The following is a 12,226-nucleotide window of genomic DNA, read 5'->3' as shown; positions in this document are numbered from 1 at the left end:
TCCCCACTCCATCTCCCCTAAGCCAATGGCTTCAGTATTCCTGACCAAGTGTGACCCTCAAGTCACTTATGGTCACTGCTCTCACAGCGCTTCAGGCTCACAATGGAGTGCCAGGCACGCTTCCTGAGCTCCAGGACTACAGCTTTGGTCCTGGATGGATGTACCATGCCCAACCCACTTACCCTCTCCCTCCCACATTAAGACGGCAACCCTGGCCCCCACAGTACGTGGTTTCTTTATTCTTATAACTCCCCAGCCTCAACTTCTGGGGCCCTTATCTCCATCCATGCATATATCCAGGCAGTTCCCAGTTCTGGAAGATTCTGTCTCTTCTGATTCTCCTCTGTATCTCCCCACCTCTCCATTCCATCTGCCTCTCTTAGGGGGCTGAGTCCTTGCTGGGCCTTTAGAATTCTGCCTCCTCCTTGGGCTTCCTGCCTTATCTCTTTCCACCCCCACCCCCCCTGTCCAGCCTAGTTCCCTGAGGCTTGGCTCTGCCCTTCACCTTTAGTAGCTGGCCCCTCTGGATTTCCTGGGAGTCCCGGAGCCTGGGAGCCCGGGCCTTTGCATATGACTGACTCTCCCTGGCTGAAGAATTGCTGAAGTCTGGTCCCCCTCCTGCGGAGGGCTGTCCTTATGCTGGCCCTGGCTCAAGCCACTCCTGCCACCTGGAATGCTTCTCCCAGTCCATCTCTCATGTCTGTCTTTCTGTTGAATCTTACCAATCTTTAAAACCTCTCTTATTTTTATTTTTTAGGTACCAAAGGTTGAACTCAGGGGCGCTTAACCTCTGAGCCACATCCCCAACCTTTTTTATTTTTTATTTAGAGACAGGGACTCACTGAGTTGCTTGGCGCCTCACTAAATTGCTGAGGCTGGCTTTGAACTTGCAGTCCTCCTGTCTCAGCCTCCTGAGCTGCTGGGACTACAGGCGTCACCACTGCACTTGGCTCCTTGAAACCTCTTTTAAATACCATTTTCTAAATAGAGACGTTGCGAAGTCCCCTGACTTGGGATTGGCTCCTCTCCCGCAACCTGCGAGGGCTTATTTGTGACTCTCTCATGAGTCGCACTTGGCCTCCTCTCCACTGTTTTTCGTCCCTCAGACATTCTGCTCTCTGACCTCCAGCCAGGTGGCTCTTCTCGGGTATTTTTAGACTTAGCATGTCTTCTGGCTGCCTCTCAGGAAGCAGCTACTTGGGTGGTGCTCACTTTTTCAGTCCTAGGACTAAACTCTCTTGAGTGGGGAATTACCAATGCAGCGAGGCCGGGCTTTCCTGGGTCACACTTCTGGTGAATGTTCTTGAGGTCAGCAGCAATTTTTTTTTTTCTTCTCTGACAAGCTGAGCTGTACATAGTGACAAATGAAACCTGGCTGCTTTGCATGTCCTTGGGGGCCTCTCAGTCAGGTGGTTCTTCTGGAACATTCCAGCTGGTCTAATTCCTTTTGAAACACCACCCCCCGCCCCTTGTGAGGCCAGGCAGGTGTCTGAAAGGACACTCAGCCTAAACAGGAACTCTCTGTGTGCTCATGAGGCCCACCGTTCTGCCCAGGAAAGTGGGAGGCAGCAAACCCTCTGGTGGGAAATGAGCCACAGTGTAGTCACCTTAAAGCCACAAGAAGTCTGGGAGGAAACCGAAGGAGGACACTAAAGCCAAGGCTGAAATGCCAAGGGGAAATGGGAGCTAACGAACTGGGCACGGGGTGCCACAGGGGTTAAGCTAGGGGGTTGCCAGGGGCTGGGCAGGGCCTGGGCTCTGAGGTCCCATCTCTGGGGGTCAGGGTTTCTAGCCGAAGGGAGACTTCGGGGCCCTCACTTCCCACCACTAGACTCAATAATGTGAAGCATTTTGTCATCCAAAGGCAAGAGAGAGAATGCAGTGTGGACGGAAATCTCCTATCCCCACTGTTGCCCCATTGGCCAAACGGTTGTAGGGACAGAGGAGGCAAGGCACCGAAGACAGCAGGAAACACTTTTATTTGGCTGCAGCCAGGTTCAGAGGGCACAGCTTTTGCTGTAATCAATTAATCCCCTGAACCCCCGAGTTCAAGGAGTTTCAGAGTTTTATACCCAGCATGTAAAGGGAGGGGCTCAGAAGTTAACAGTCTGCAGAAGTTCACATAAAAGCAGCTTTTTCTTTCACTGTTCTGGGCAAGTTAACCCTTCAAGGACAACAACTGAGAAGGGGAGAGCTTCTTCTCCCCTTTCTATTCTCCCCCTTCCAGCTGTTACCATGGAGCCCAGTTGGTAATATCTTAAAAATGTAGACATCGAGCCTGCGGCCTGTGTCTATGGTCCCACCCGTAATATCCAGCTGCCCCGGACGGAGCTCGAGTGTATGGCGCCAAAGGAACTGGCTCCGGGGTCCCTATAACAGGCCTGCCCTCATAGCTCTTGGCCTGCAGTGAGGGTCTCCCCTTATCTGAGAATGGTATGAGCCAGTGGCTGAAATTGGTGTCTGTGCCTATGGGACCGTGTACAAAGCCCGTGATCCCCACAGTGGCCACTTTGTGGCCCTCAAGAGTATGAGAGTCCTCAATGGAGGAGGAGCTGGAGGGGGCCTTCCCATCAGCACAGTTCGTGAGGTGGCCTTATTGAGGCGCCTGGAGGCTTTTGAACATCCCAATGTTGTCCGGCTGATGGAAGTCTGTGCTACTTCCCGGACCGACCGGGAAATCAAGGTGACCCTAGCATATGAGCATGTTGACCAAGACTTAAGAACCTATTTAGACAAGGCACCACCCCCAGTCTTGCCAGCCGAGACCATCAAGGATCTGATGCACCAGTTTCTAACAGCCTAGATTTTCTTCATGCCAATTGCATCGTTCATCAGGACCTGAAGCTAGAAAATATTCTGGTGACAAGTGGTGGGACAGTCAAGCTGGCTGACTTTGGCCTGGCCAGAATATACAGCTACCAGATGGCCCTTACACCTGTGGTTGTTACACTCTGGTATGGGGCTCCCGAAGTTCTTCTGCAGTCTACGTATGCAACCCCTGTGGACATGTGGAGCGTTGGCTGTATCTTTGCAGAGATGTTTCGTCGGAAGCCTCTCTTCTGTGGAAACTCTGAAGCTGACCGGTTGGGCAAAATCTTTGACCTGATTGGGCTGCCTCCAGAGGATGACTGGCCCCGAGATGTATCTCTACCCCGAGGAGCCTTTCCTCCAAGAGGACCTCGTCCCGTGCAGTCAGTGGTGCCTGAGATGGAGGAGTCTGGAGCTCAGTTGCTGCTGGAAATGCTGACTTTTAACCCACACAAGCGAATCTCTGCCCTCCGAGCCCTGCAGCACTCTTATCTACATAAGGAAGATGATCCAGAATGAGCATTGGGGTGGCTGCCACAGAAGGAAGAGATGCTGCCATTTTCCCTCTTCTGGACACTTGAGTGGAGAAAACCTCATTGAGAAGGCGACCTCTGCCTTTCTCTCTGAGGCTGTGAAGACTCCCCCAACTTTTTACAGAGAATATTTTTCTGCCTTAATGACATTTTATATCCACCCTTCCTTTTGAGGATTATCCTTCTCCTGCCCCCCCATTTCTATACACTAAGGGGTCTATCTCTCCTCCCCTTCCTTACCTTGATATTGGGGTCCTTTTTTTATATAGGAAAACAAAACAAGACAAAGAAAAAAAAATGTAGACATCTCTGTGAAGCCCAGCTCAAGGCCAGAGGCCTTGTTTGCACATTTCTACAAAGTACTATACTGGATATGTTTGTGAAAAACTAGTAAGGGGTGTCCAGCACCTGGAGTGCTGGTATCTTCTCGGCCAGTGGCCAAGTAAACAGGGTGACATGAAAATAGGAAGTTTATCTACATTGGACTCTTTTTCAGAGACTCTTTTGCTGACAATCCTAAAACTAGTCTGGGTGAAGATTTCTGGAGAAGCCCAGTTAAGTCTTTTCTGTGGAGAAAGGGGGTGCCACTTCAAAACCACGCCCTGGAGCATCTTGGAGATCCCCCAAGCCAAAGGCCCCTGCAGCAAAGTAGCAGAAAGAGGGGTACTGGGGAGGGACTGAAGAATGTGTACCCCTTTCCCCACCCCATGCCAGTCCCCTGCTACAATCCACGATTGTGGTCAACCCTACCGGGGCCAAACCACCATCAGACAGGCCAACCGGTTGGTGACACCTGTTCCTGTCCAATTCTCTCATTCCATAGACTGAGGCCCAGAGAGGTCAAGGGATGTATTTGAGGTACACAGCCAATTTTGGAGAGAGGCTGAAACTCAAATCCAGTTCTCCTGATGGCTATACCTGGGCCTTTCCACCCAACCTCTCCACTTTTCTTTTTGAGGTAAGATCCAAAATGCCTGGAGACTTCCACAAAGGCTGAGGAAAACAGGCTCCCACGAGTCTGCAAATGCATGTAAGAGAAGCAAAGAGAAGATCAATGGCCACTGTGAACGTTCGTGTGGAAATCCGGCAGTGTGACCTGTAGAGCCAGGAGAGAAGTCCAACTCAGTGTTGAGGAAACAAGAGTTAATTTTTTCACAATACTCAGCAGAGTTGAAAAACAGTGTGTTCCAAAACAAGTAAGTTCTGTTGACTGAGCAAACATATTTTTATTCCTTTCATTGTTCTGGACCTCACTGTTAAAGACTTCTAAAAAAATTAAAAAAAAAAAAGTTACTCACATTGCTAAAAATCTATAGGTTCCAACATAATGAAAGAGAGTTTTTTTGCTGTTTTTTTTTAAATGCTCAAAGCCAAAAGTTTCTCTGCCATGGATGGGGGACTCCCTGAGGTCTGAAGACAGGGCCCCATTTGCCAAGGAACCCTTTTCCATGAGGCTCCAGAAAGCAGGCTTCCCTGACAGCTTGGCCTTTCCCAGAGCTGGGGCGGGGCCAGGGGCCCACTGCAAGCTCAAAGGCAGGCCGGTCTCCAGGTCCCCAGGGACGAGGTCAGTCCTCTGTCTAACTTGGCAAAGCGGTGGCAGTTCAAGGACAGCGGGGGCTCCGTAAATTCCAGGGCTCCTGAGCCTTGAGGCTTTGCAGTGGGGGGAGGGGGGTCTGAGAAGTGCTTGAAGGGCTTTGGGTTCCAACCCCAAGAAGGAGACAGGCTCCAGGACTAAGTAACCTTGGAGTGACCTTGAAGGAGGTAGACTACACTTGAAGACCTCCATCCCTTCGGCCGCCCTGGTGGCACTGGGAGAAGGCACAGCTGTCACACACCGAGCAGATACGTCCAGAGCGGCGATGCCCTTCCATTTTTGCCCCGCTCCTTCTAGCATTGTGGGTGCCAGCATTCCAGGGGTTCAGTCTGTGCCAACTGGAGTGCCCCTCCCTGAGCCAGGTGTAAGTCCCACCTCCATCTCCTCCTCTCTCCCATCTCTGCTCACAGCTCAGCCCATCTGCTCTCCATCCTTCCCTGGTGGGTCCTCTCACCCACCAGGGACTTGATCTGCCCCTTCCTTTCCGATCCTTTGCCTCTTGGCACTGCCCCCCCCAGGTGTCCCCGCCTCTACTCTCCCTCCTTCCCCACACCTGCGGCCAGCACCTCTCAGACTCCTCTGCTCTCCCTGCCTGGAGGCTCATCTTCCACTCCCGTCCCCCCCCCCCAGGCTGTCAGACCCCACTCCTCCCCTGCAGGCCCAGCCGGGCAGGTGGCAGCGATGACCTTTCCCCAGCCAGCCAGCCTCCCTGGGCGGGAACAAGCCCAGGGCCCAGAGGAAAGGCCAGCCTGTTTTTCAAATCGCGGGTCAGTACCCATGAGGGGGTCTGAAAATCATGTTAGTGGATCTCAACCAGCATCAAAAAGAGAAGAACAGAACAGAAAAGAATGGAGGCCATCAGCCCTCTCAAGAAGTGTTGTTTTTCCAATCCTTCTGCTTGGGTGGGTTCTGTGTGTGGGTTCTAGTCTCAGGGAGGTGGCTGAGGAAATTTGCATGTTGTGTAGGCTCAGAGGGCCCCCCTTTCTCAGAGCTCCCAGGGCCCCTACAGTGGATTCCAGGCTGTCCTGGTGGTCGGAGGCCGGGGGTTACCAAGGAAGGTGAGTGGAGAGGCCAAGAAGCACACCCAGTTCGCTGACTCAATTTGCATACAAATGAAAGATTGAAATCTTAATTAAGGATCATAAAGATCAAAAGACAATTTTTAAAGAGATAGGATCTTCCAAGGAATTTTCCATACAACTCCAGCTGCTGCTTCTCCAGTCTATGAAAACCAGGCTCCGAGGACATGCCCAGGGGAAGTGGAGTCCAGCCTCAGTGTGCAAATCTTCCATCCTTCTGCAGTCAGATCATCAGATGCTAGGACTTAACACTCGACAGAACACGAGGCTTGTCCCTGGACTGGAGCTGGTCGAGTTCCAACCTGTCCCCCACACCTGCGGCTCGGGCTCGGATGGCCAAGCGTGGAGTTACTGGCAGTAGAAGGTGAGCACGTTTTCCTGGTTTCCCCGGATCAGGACGACGGGAGGCCTGAGATCCTGGGACAGGGTCTCCAGCCAGGCCATGTACAGCGAGCTGGGGCACTTCCCCTTCCTTCCTATGGGCAAGGTGCTGCAAGGCAGGAAGAGGGCAGGAGAGGAATCACCCCGGGCTTACCCACCCTGAGAAAGACCTTCCTGCCACCCTTCAGGGCATTACTCAAAATATATCTTCAGCCATGAGGCATTTCTAAACAAAACCATGGCCTGCATGTCCCCTGCGGGGAATGCTCCATAGTCCCCACCAAGCTTCACAATCTCACTTTCTCCCATCCTCAGCCTCACACATACCTCTTTAGCCACAGAGGCTTTCTTTCCTTCCTAAAATTAACCAAGTGTGCTCCTGCTTCAGGGCCTTTGCACATGATCCACCTAGAAGGCAGAGCCCCAGCTGTTCACCAGGCTGGCTCCTTGAACCACTCAGCTCTCTGCTTACATGCATCTCCTCTGGTCATCCTCCCCAAAGGAGGCCACCCATCCTCTTCATCCTCTCACCCTACTTTATTGTCTTCGTAGACTTCTGCAATCTCAAAAGCATCTGTGGATGTATTGATTTGTTGTCTGCCTGCCCCACTGGACTGTGTGTTGGTCTGCAGGCAGGCTAGGTCTGTCCTGTTCCCTGCCCTTTCCCCTGTTCTAGAACACGGTCTGATACAATTAGGCCATTGTGTGTTTGTTAAGTGAGAGGTCCCAACCCATCTGCCACTCACATCAGGCCAGGCTTGCTTTCAGCCACATGCCTGCCAGTGGCCACCCAGTGTGTCGTGTTTGTGGGCTGCAGCAGAGTGTCCTTGCCCTGCCCCCACCCTGCTAAGTCCTGGGAGCGGATCCCACCGCTGCCTCTGGAGGCCCTTATCTGTGTTGTGCTGAGCAGATACCCAGATGTCCCCTGGAACGCTGTTCAGTCATGTTTTTGTGGCTATTTCAGGAAGTGACTTTTCTTTCATCTTGAGAATTCCAAAAATGCTTTGGGATGGCCACCACAGCTGGGTGCGTGGCTCTGGCAGAGACCCAGCTGGCCACCACATGCGGCTGGCCACCCGTCCTTACCCGGGACTGCCCTTGGCAGGTGTCTGTTCTCCCTAAAGTCTATTCACTGGTTGATCATTTCATCAACCTGGACACAGCCCCGAGCACGGGCCTGGCCTGCAGCACTGACCCCCTGGCTGGGGCAGCAGCAGGCAGGCAGCGCGGAGCAGTGTGGGGACCAGAGCTCAGGCTCTGGGCTCAGAGAAACTGCCAGTCACAGCTTTGGCAAAGTGCTTGACATCCTTGGGGACACAGGTTGGGCCCTCCAGGAGAAGCTCACAGGCTGGGGAGCCGCACCTGGCGCAGTGGAAGCAATCCGCACATCAGCAGCTGCTGTCCCCACTTACGATTGACCGGCAGAGCAGGGCCTCAGCCAGGGCCTTGGGATCATCCCAGCCGCTGACTCTGATCACCGCAACCCCCACACCCCCCTGAGCAGGCTGAGGGGGCGGCTAGAAATCCAGAGAGCTGCTGCCTCATACTTAGAGCCTCATCAAAGCCTCGCTAGGGACAAGGCCACCCTCCTTTAAAAAGCAAGGCCCCAAGGACTGGAGTAGTGGTGGGAGCAAGGGCACCTCACTAAGCCACTGCCATCCTCCTTTGACTTTCCAGGAAAAAGACCCAGGAGAATGTAAAACCAGGCTCTCCAGATCGAACGGATGTGCCCAAAACCACAAAGGGGCTGTCCAGAAATGTCACATTGTTTTCAGGGAACAAACTCACAAACTTCAAAGCCCATGAGGGAACTGGTCCCTGCAAGGTGAGGGGCAGCGGACACCCATGACTCCCGCGGTTCCTTTCAAGCTTCAGAACAAGGTTCCTTCCCGTAGGGGACTGTCCAACTGTCCAAGGGACAGATGCCTTTACCACTCCCAGCACCAATCAATGACACCCTTTATCCCTCTGCACAGGATGCACCATCTTAGGCTACTAATCTTCAGACACAAAGCCGCTCCAAAACAAAGGGCCTTTGTGTTCCTGATCACATCTCTTGGAGCTAACTAGATGCCGAAGGCTTGCCCTGCAACAGGACCTAGGGACACGAACCCGGATCCTATCTGCACTCCCCACCCATGAGGCCCCTGGCAAGTTGCCTAATTCCCGAGGCGGCTCTTCCTCTCTGAAATGAGACTGCAGAGGTTGATTCAAACACAGTTTTGAAAATTAGTAAGGCCCGGTGCCTTGAGTACCACAGAGGTCCGATTCATAAAGTGCAATGTCCATGAGCTCTGTCTCACTTTGAGGAGAAGGCCATTACAGAAGAAAGAGGTGTCTGACCCCAACAAGAACAGGTTGTTGGGACAGTAAAAGGCTGTTGGGCGGTTGACCAGGCTGCTTTGGCAGCTGTGCAAGTATGGCCGAGCTCAAGGTTCAATGCCCAGTTTAAAAAAAAAAAAAATCCAACAACAACAGAATTTCTGGGGAATGCAGGATCCTGGGCTCCTACAGTTGTCCAGCAGCTCAGAACCCCCGGGCCTGCCTCCAGCTTGGAGATCACTAGCACAGATGCAGCTGTCTGTCCTCCCCATGGAGGTGACCCAAGAACCCAGGGCCCCTGTGGGCAACAACTGCGGCTGTGATGTGGGCGGGTGGGTGCAGCTCGCTTCTCCAAGGCGCCAGGACACTTCGCCATTTGTATCAGCTAATCCCATAAGGATGCCGGGCCGAGGATGGGCTTTCCCTATGCAGCCTTGGGGTGAAGGGGGAAGAGGAGAGGAGAGACACCAGCCCAGGTCGCCTGTCATGATGAAATTCCTCATCTTACAACCCGAGAGATGGACTCATTCCAATAAACTTGGAATCATGGCATGTTAGCAAGAAAGAGCATCTTGGAAATACCAGCCCCTAAGTCTTCTTTTGATCATTAGGGAAACAGGGCCAGAGAGAAATGGGGTCATTTTATCCACAGTCACACAGTGAGCTAGTGTGCAAACCTGCTCCTCTGAACAAAGGTGGCACCACAAAGCTGTGATTTGCACACCTGTGCACAAGCGGGGGCACACCCACCCGGCTCCCCACCCAAGGAAACGTCGGAAGCCATGAGACAGGATGAAGCTGCTGTCTTGCCTTCTGATCCCGTCCACACCCTGGGTCATCTGTGCCCTAGAATATTCTCTGCTAGGCTGAAGGCTTGAGATAAACCGGGTCCCTTTCTTTATCACTGTTTCCAGAGGAAGGAAACGCGAGCACTTTCTTTGCAGAATAATATCTCCCTAAACGCCGCAGGATCTATTGTTTGGGGCAGAATCGGTTTCTTGGGCATGCAACCTGGGTGGTCACTCAGGGGCCCAAGCTCAGAAGGGTTTCCACTTGATTTAAGGCTCTGCTGTCATCATTTTGACATGCCTGAATGGCACAGGAAAGTGCTGCGAGGGGGAGTTCCTCTCACACGGTTGTGCTGCAAAAGATAACCGCCCTCCAGAAGTGAGCGCAGGGAGCTCACTCCAGGCAAAGCACAGGCCGTCCTGAGAGCACCTGCAGGAGAGGATGCTGGGGCCCAGGGAAGGACTCCTGTGCTCTTATGCTCATCTGCCCCAAACAGCGACTTCCACACGGCATAGGGTGCTAGAATCATTAAAAATTCTCTAGGTCCCACTATACAGGTGCATATGAAGAGACTGGAGGGACCAAAGTTAGCAAGTCCTAACAAAGGGCTATGGCCTGAATTTGGGTGCCCCCCAACTCACCTGTTGAAATCTTTACTCCCAGGGCTCTGGCATTAGACATTAGGTTTTAGGAGGCAGGACTTTTAGGTGAATAGGTCCTGAGAGCGGAGGCCTCATGAGGGGAATCTGTGCTCTGGGAGGCACTGTGAGGCTCCCTGGATCCTTCCACCATCCTGCCTCAGCCTCTGAGTAGCAGGACTGCAGGTGCGCACCACTGCAGCTGGCATATCACAGGTAGGCGGGGCCGTCGCCCAGAGTCTTGGACCCCCTCTACATGAGCACACACTCCAAGCACAGTGTGTGGTGGCCTTCTCTCCAGAGAAAAGCAATCTTCATGGACATTCACTACTCACGATATCGTGGCTGCTCTCCAAGGCAGGATCCATAAATTACTTTGCAGATTTATGGGAATGTTCAAACACGTGAGTGTTGAAATACCTGCTGTGCATTTGTATGCCCACACCCTCCATCTACAACGACATTCCTCCTATGATCATTTATGTTCCACCTCTGTCCCTTCCTTCCCAGCACCATGAGACTTTTTTAGGGGAAAAAAAAAAAAGCATATTAGCCAGGTGTGGTGATGCACACCTATAATCCCAGCAACTCAGGAGGCTGAGGCAGGAGGATTGCAAGTTTAAGGCTAGCCTGGGCCACTTAGTGAGACCCTGTCTCAAAATAAAAAAGGGCTGGGGTTGTAGCTCGGTGGTAGAGCACTTGTCTAGCATGTGTGAGGCACTGGGTTTGAACCTCAGCAACCACATAAAAATAAATAAACAAGTAAGTATACTGTGTCAAAAATATTTAGCTTTAAATATATATGTATAAATAAAAAACAAAAAGAATGTATCTCAGTGAGAGAATGTTCCAGGGTTCAATTTCCAATACTAGAGGGGGGGGAAAAAAAAAAGAAAGAAAGTCCAAGTATCCTGTGTGGGAATGTAAGAGTTTTCTTTGGAAAGGAGGCCCGCAGCCCAGCACGCTGACCAGGGGCCATACATTTTCATTTTATCAGAAGGCCTGCAAATTATGCAGTTGAGCCCAGCTCCCAGGTGTGAACAAACAGGTTCTGCAGGCTTCCTGTCCATCCTGCAGAATTCCCAGGTGGTTGTCCAGCTGCCGCCCCCCCCACTCCCCGCCCCTGCTCTGGGCTGCAGGCTCCCCCCCCCACCCCCCAGCTTGGTGGACTGCGTTTTCCCTACTAGTCTCAGATCAGGTAGAGCCACACTGAGCCTTTGTCACCTTCCACTTGCTTAGCCCGGGCTGACACCCAGCAGGGACAGCTTGGAATTGGATGTAGGTCCAATAGGGACAGTGGGGGTTGGGGCAGGCTCTGTTTCTGCTGCCCAGACTGGGCACCAACACCAGGAGGGATTGACCGATGGCCAAAGAGGATTAGCTGGGCCCCTCGGGGGCAAGCCGGGCTTGGCAGGAAAAGGCAACAGGGAGAGCGGTCAGCAGGGCCTGGGACCCGGGAGCTCCTAGACCTCGGCCAGTTGGCACTCAGGCGAGGCCGGGCCGCGTTCACAGGAGTTGGGGCCCCGCCACCCTGTGGCACCCGCCTCCTGAGCCTCTCTCCTGCCACGCCTCCCGCTCCTCCCGCCAGTGGGCTGCACTTACATGACCACCAGGGCCGCCTCCCGGGAGTAGTCCAGCAGGATCTCATTCAGTCTCACCTGCCGAAGGGACTGGGGCAAGGGGAAGCCGGGCGGTCACCTCCCACGTCCTTGGGAGCAGCGGCACCCCTGCCAAGGCCACCGGACCGTGACTGACTCTCCTAAATGACTAGACTCTCTGCCCCAGGAAGGAAGGGGACCCTCGTCACAATCAAGCACCAAGTTCGCCTGCTCCCAGAAGCCACCGGGACTTTTCCTTGCCTGACTTTCTGGCCATGTCCAGCAGGAGAGTGGGAAGAGGGAGCTTGACTGGGTACAAAACTCAGCCCTGGCACTTCACAGCAGAGAGCACCGTGGGCTTCCTGAGCCTCACGAGGTATGAAATGTCCTGGGGGTGGGGGACGCGGGGAGGGTCCTGTGAGATAACTGTGCAGAGCACCAGGCAGAGGGTCTGGTCACAAAGAGACCCTGAATGAAAGACTAG

The 12,226-nt window shown here is 53.1% G+C and overlaps 1 protein-coding gene, 1 long non-coding RNA gene and 1 pseudogene across 7 annotated transcripts in view; 2 read left to right on the top strand and 1 right to left on the bottom strand.

The window, feature by feature from the left end:
* The first annotated feature begins 2,326 nt into the window (after positions 1-2,326).
* Positions 2,327-4,597, top strand: LOC114095753 (cyclin-dependent kinase 4 pseudogene; annotated as a pseudogene).
* Positions 4,598-6,358: 1,761 nt separating this feature from the next.
* Positions 6,359-12,226, bottom strand: part of Slc12a3 (solute carrier family 12 member 3) — a 31,884-nt gene continuing 26,016 nt past the window's right edge. For all 4 annotated transcript variants that reach the window (XM_027939068.2, XM_027939070.2, XM_027939069.2 and 1 more), the window contains exons 25-26: positions 11,747-11,814; positions 6,359-6,504 (exon numbers count right to left, since the gene is read on the bottom strand). In XM_027939068.2, the coding sequence (XP_027794869.1) occupies positions 6,363-6,504; positions 11,747-11,814 (210 nt within the window). In that variant the 3' untranslated portion in view covers positions 6,359-6,362. The remainder of the gene's footprint in view (positions 6,505-11,746; positions 11,815-12,226) is intronic.
* Positions 11,753-12,226, top strand: part of LOC139702744 (uncharacterized) — a 49,445-nt gene continuing 48,971 nt past the window's right edge. For all 3 annotated transcript variants that reach the window (XR_011705340.1, XR_011705342.1, XR_011705341.1), the window contains exon 1: positions 11,753-12,118. This is a non-coding gene — a long non-coding RNA (uncharacterized lncRNA). The remainder of the gene's footprint in view (positions 12,119-12,226) is intronic.

The sequence above is a fragment of the Marmota flaviventris genome, chromosome 18 (genome assembly GCF_047511675.1).
Source record: "Marmota flaviventris isolate mMarFla1 chromosome 18, mMarFla1.hap1, whole genome shotgun sequence".
Classification (NCBI taxonomy): Eukaryota; Metazoa; Chordata; class Mammalia; order Rodentia; family Sciuridae; genus Marmota; species Marmota flaviventris.
Note: the sequence above shows the minus strand (reverse complement) of the source record. Positions and strands in the feature narration are given on the sequence as shown.